The following is a 6,000-nucleotide window of genomic DNA, read 5'->3' on the forward strand; positions in this document are numbered from 1 at the left end:
ACAAGGGAAGATTTGATTGATGATTTATTTGTCGGCTTCCAGTGGAGCTTCCAACACTTGCCACAGGTATGATAGGTTTGTAACAAAAATCACACGTGGGGTGTAGAGCACCATGATTGGTGCACGACAGCGTGGCAGAGTGTGGAGCACTATTGGAGACCAAGGCTGAAGACTCGCTTGAATTAGTGGAGTTGCCGAGCATAGCAAGTCTTCGGCTTTCTTGGAGGATCTCGGTGAGTATACGGCTGCAGACTTCATCGAGATCCTTGTTTAGGCCGGCCAGAAATTGGAACACATAATTATTTTCCAAAATTTTTTTGAAGAGGGAAGGATCCGTGGGACAGTCCAACGTGTAAGCATAGTATATGTTACATTTCATCCATAAGGCAATCAAGTCTTTGTAGTACTGTGTCGTTGTCTTTGATCATTGTTTCGCCTCATGAATCTTATTAGAAACTTCATAGAGTTGTCAAAAATTTCTTACGTCCGAGTAGATATCTCGAACAGCAGTCCAAAGAGCACTAGCAAACGGAATAAATAGGTATGAACAGTCAATCGAGGTTTCCATGGAATTCATCAGATGTGACATAACCATTGAATTCTCCACTTCACAAGCTGCACATGGTGGGTCAGTCTTTAGAGGTTCACGAATCGTACCTGTGAGAAGGCCGAAGTTACTCTGACCTTTGACGAACAGTGAAAGAGCTTGAGACCTTCGGAGGACATTTGAGTTGTCGATTTTGTGAGTGATAATCAGAAAATTCATGGGATTGTCATGTCCTCCGGTCTGCGGAGAGGATGAGGTAAGTGTCAATCCTCTGGTGGACTCAAAGACAACACAGATGAAAGCTCGGTAGTGAAGGAATCCGCCATGACTCTGATGGAGCCAAAACTAAGGTTTGGGTGTCGATACATAAACGTGGACAGTTCCTTATGCAGTTGACAACAAAATAAGGCCTGTGAGAGGAGATTGCAGTAGCCAGGAGGGAGTTCCGGTAGTAAGAGGGCATGCAAGGGAAAGATCTAGCTGCATGAGGGAGTTTTGACGATCCTGGAAAGAGATCTAGCCAGCATGAGGAAGGTCAAATGGTGGTACAGCCAGTAGAGGATCAACCAGCGGCGGAAGAGCTTGTAGAAAAGGATGTTTGTGGCTGAAACCTATAGAGGAGGGACCATAGGGACGAAATCTGGCTGCTGAAAAAACTGCAAGGGAAAGCCTGCAGGGAAGTTCAGGCAGCTAGGGTAAGATCTGTGGCTCTAATACCATATAGGCTATAGGAATTGAGTAGATAAATTTTATTGTTATTGAAAAGGATATAAATACAAGATATAATGATTCTAAAATAAGAAAAAATATGTAATACAAATCTCTCTCTAATAACTATTTCATGATAAAAAAAAAAGTCATAAATTAGGAAATACAACAATTAGGAAATAACCAAAACTGGTACTAAATAATTTCTAACAAGGTAGATTTCATAAATTGATGGGAAAATTTATCTATCTGTCACACACTAGACTTGATATCATTTATTATGTCAGAATTGTGAGTTAACATATGAATAGTCCAAAGAAAAAACATTTGGAAGTGATTTATAGATATTAAGGTATCTTAAAAAGACCTCTGAAAGAGAGTTATTGTTTTAAAAAAATTAGACAACAGGGAAGCAAAAGTTTACATTGATGTTAGTTGGGCAAGAAAACTCACAGACAAAACATCCACATCTAGGTATTGTTCTCATGTATGACGAAATCTTGTCACATGGATGAGTCACGAAGTAAGTAGTGATCTCTAGAACTAGTCCAAAATCTGAATACCGAACACTTGGGGAATTTGTGAAAGAATGTGGATCCAAAGGTTACTAAATAAGTTGAAAAGCTCTGCAATCAATCTCATAAAGATGTTTTTTGACAGCCAAGTTGTTATTAGTACTGCAAAGAACCTTATGCATCATGACATGGCCAAACACATTGAGATTGATACACACTTTATCTCTGAAAAAATTAATGGTGGCATTATTCACTTAATCTACATGTTAACTCATCTTCAAATCCTTGATGTCTTCACTAAATCCCTACCTTCAGGCAGCTTCACTAACTTAAATACCAGGAGTTTAGAATTATATCCTATTAGGTGGGCCATACAACTTGTCATATGGGCCCACAGGTAATTTGTGGTAATGGAGGGAGTTTTTTATTTTAACAATATTCTTTTTTTTTTCTTTCTTATTATGTTGTATGTCTTTCATTCATTGTTTATTTTGTATTTGATAAGTTGTAATAGTCTTAATTATGTTTCTCTAAGTCGTCCCCCATATAATAAGGGAGAAGCTTGCAATTTCAATAAGAGGGAAAAAGAAAATATAGTTTCTCCACATTTCTTCACTTTCCAGCAAGTAGGGGTGTTTGGTATGCTCCTATTAATAGAATTTACGTAATTTTTTAACGAAAATCCAGCTAAATGTCATATTTGGGTTCGATAAATCTAACGTCATATTAAATCCATTTTTTTGTCCCGTTTATTTCGTGACTTAAATCCGGATTCATTAATATCCAAATATTAGTTAGATTTAATGAATTTAGCTTATGAATAAAATACTTCACAAAGATTTATACCAAACATATCAAATGGATTTAACTGGAATTAATCTTAAATGAACCAAACATTATTTCTAATTTAACAATATTTGGATATGATAAATCTGGAATTACCGGATTTACTAAATCTTATTTACCATAAATTCTACTTGTAGCCAAACACCCTCGTAGAGACTCGTGCTAGCTCAATAGAAGACAACTACAGGTCGTTCAGATACTCCACATCAAAGAAAATTACGCTCTCCAGGTCAAAAGTTTTGAACTTGAATGACCACTTTATAGGAAACAATGTGTCAGGACAAGCCCGCAAAAGTAAGATCGTGAAAGGACGAACCACAATATTTGCACGAAAAATTTGCAGGTTCGGTAATAGTTTCAGCCTCCCCTTGCCATACTCTGTACAACTTAAGGTGTATCAAAATTCAATATGCCATTTGTCAATATGAAAAGCAAGGAATGGATGGAGATTTAGACATTACAAATTCCTCCATCATCCAGCATTGAGAAATGAAAACGCATGAGTCTCATGTAATGCATGCCATACTCTGTACAACTTAAGGTGTATCAAAATTCAATATGCCATTTGTCAATATGAAAAGCAAGGAATGGATGGAGATTTAGACATTACAAATTCCTCCATCATCCAGCATTGAGAAATGAAAACGCATGAGTCTCATGTAATGCATCTACTGCCACCGCTCAAATAGATCAACCTATCGTGGCTAGACCACAAATTCACATCCACCGATAGCAACTGATTAATCACTAAGTGAAAGCACCCCATTGAGCATAAAAGCAACAAAGCTCATGTGCTGCTCCCTTGAAAAAAAAAAAAAAAGATGCAAGATGCTGCCATCTAATCTTAGACCTAGGGCAGATAGTGTTATCTCTTACCCATATGTGCACAAAGTAATTCCCAGGTCCTAATTGTAATCCAAGTACGACAGCGCCGAAGTCACCCAACTCCAGCCTTGTTAATGTCAGATAACGTTGCATACCTTTTTCCGCGAACTGCAAGAAGGAGTCAACCCTCTTCAACGAAACGCAACCCTTGCAAGCTAAATTCTTATGACCACGCTCCTTAAGCAACTCCTCAAGCTCCTTAAAACATGCCGTTTTCGCTAACCCCCCGCCACCGCCCCCTCCTGTTCCTCCACTGACTCTACTATGGTGCTTCGCCTTCTTGTACTCCTTCAGTAAGTTCCTCCACTTATCAGTACACATGGTTGGGGACCGCTCGAAGCCTTTCTCCCTCATCTTCGCAGAGATCTGCTCCCATAAGTGTTTGTTGGACTTCGAAGTGTTAAAGAGACGATCCATCTCGCGGCGTAGGGCGATGAGACAAAGGGTTTCTTCCTGGACCCAGGTCTCAGCACGCTTCTTGGGATTAGGGCCATGGGTTCTAGCCTCATGGTCGTCACCGCAGCTGCTCTCGCTCATGGTCATTCTCTTCCTTGGCTCGTCGAGTTGATCCTCTTCTCCCCTTCGCTGGAAAGGAAAATCCCCGCAGGCGAGAAGCTGCTCTAGAGTGAGGGAAAAGGACATCTCAGAGAAGTAATACCCATAAGAGAAGCGAAGCCCTTCTGTTTGATTTGTTTGGATGGTTATTTGAGGGGGTTATTTGAGGGGAAAATTTTTAGAGATGTTAATTTCAGTCAGCGGGTTGGATATGGATTTACTTTGAAAATGATAATCTGAACTCAACACGGATAATAAATGGATCCAAAATTAAGATTGGAATCTAAACTTGCCCGCTAACCCGAACCCAAGTCAAAATTTTATGTTTATTGGGTTATGTTATGAATTTCAGGTTCAACTTAAACTCAAACTTGACTCGAATAATAACGGGTAGAATTCTCTAACCCAAATTTGACTCAAAAAATTTTGGGTCAAACTTAACCCGGATTTTTCAAGTCGGGTGGCACGTTGGGTCAATTTTTGGAGAAAATTTTTCATACATAATATGTACGCAAATCTGCGTGCGGAGTTCCAATAATATGTCGGCATGCCGCCACATGGAGGTTATTGTGGGGTTATTAACGTGAAATCACGGAGGTTATTGCGGGTTAATGCATGGGGTTATTGAAATGAAACCGTAGAGATTATTTGGGGATTTTTGGAGCGAAACCACAGAAGTTATTGAAAGTTATTTGGGAGTTGTTGTGGCGCCATTGGAGTTAATGCCACAATAATGCTCTAATAACCTCCAATAACCTCTTAATAACCCCCAATAACCCTACCAAAAAATAAATGTGATTCCACTCCAATAATTTTCGCGGTTTCACTTTAATTTTTTTATAGGTGGTCCGACATAGCACACATGACAACATATTACTGGAGTACACACATAGAGCTATGTATGTACTCCGTATGGAAAAATTTCTCCAATTTTTGACACCCTAGGAAATTTTGGGGCGTCTGTATTTGTGTAGTGGCGCCGAGTACAATTGAAGAGTCTCCCTTCAGCTTGCGTTTACTATTTGTGCTCATGTTGAACTCAAGTAAGTCGAGATGTTGGTGTAATTGTATTTCATTTTTTTTTAACAAGGAAGATTTACATACATTCCACTCAATCTGCTTTTACCAAAAACCAATGAGAAAGGAAACACTCCGATTTCTCCCTTCCTCCCACCCGCTTACGTGCGCATCAGCTTCTTTAAATTCTGCTAAACCATCTTCGAATGGAATTTGCTAAATCCTTAATTTAAGGCGAACAGAAAGAGAAACATGATTTAAGAACCCGCGGGATGTTAAGATGTCATTTTTACAGTTATTAGGTTAGGTGTTACGCATGTAATGCCCCCAAAAAATTTACTTCATAAATTAGAATCCCCCCATCCAAATAACTTACAAAATAAAATATTATTTTAAAAATGTTAGTTCAAGTCAATTAGGTTCATAATTTTTCACTTCTAAAAAAATATTATAATAATAATTTGATGACAAGATAATAATAATACAAATAATAATAATAAAAATAATAATAATCATATTGATTAAGTTACACCTAATGAATAAATAAGTTTAATTGCATAATCATTTATATTTTTTTTCTAAATGATGTAGGATCTCTAGTTGAATCATTGTATTATCAGAAAGCGTCGAGTTTTGTTGCCTCGAGATAAATAACTATTTTTTTATTAAAAGATCCTTCCTAGTTAGTAACGTTAATCCTTATTATTTGTTGTAGACTCATAGCTACTTTGAAAGATTGTCAGTCAAATCTTGCTATGCTACTTATGCCTTTTCACTTTTTTTACTTCAATTATTACTCTTGATGGAAGCAATAATTGTGCTAATTTATTACTGTAAATTTTCTTCATATTGAGTAACCTTGTAATCATTTTAACTTTCTTTTTTATGAATCGCATTTGGATTTGTGTCATATCACAAGCCCGTGTG

General features: G+C 37.7%; 1 protein-coding gene across 2 annotated transcripts in view; it reads right to left on the reverse strand.

Annotated features, from left to right (window-relative positions):
• LOC110030075 (trihelix transcription factor GT-1-like) overlaps nt 1–4,198 on the reverse strand; it is a 40,937-nt gene extending 36,739 nt beyond the window's left edge. For both annotated transcript variants that reach the window (XM_020732624.1, XM_020732625.1), the window contains exon 1: nt 3,597–4,198. In XM_020732624.1, coding sequence (XP_020588283.1) covers nt 3,597–4,143 — 547 coding nt within the window. In that variant the 5' untranslated portion in view covers nt 4,144–4,198. The remainder of the gene's footprint in view (nt 1–3,596) is intronic.
• Between the last annotated feature and the right edge of the window lie 1,802 nt (nt 4,199–6,000).

This window comes from Phalaenopsis equestris, unplaced genomic scaffold, assembly GCF_001263595.1.
Source record: "Phalaenopsis equestris unplaced genomic scaffold, ASM126359v1 Scaffold000649, whole genome shotgun sequence".
In the NCBI taxonomy this organism is placed as follows: domain Eukaryota; kingdom Viridiplantae; phylum Streptophyta; class Magnoliopsida; order Asparagales; family Orchidaceae; genus Phalaenopsis; species Phalaenopsis equestris.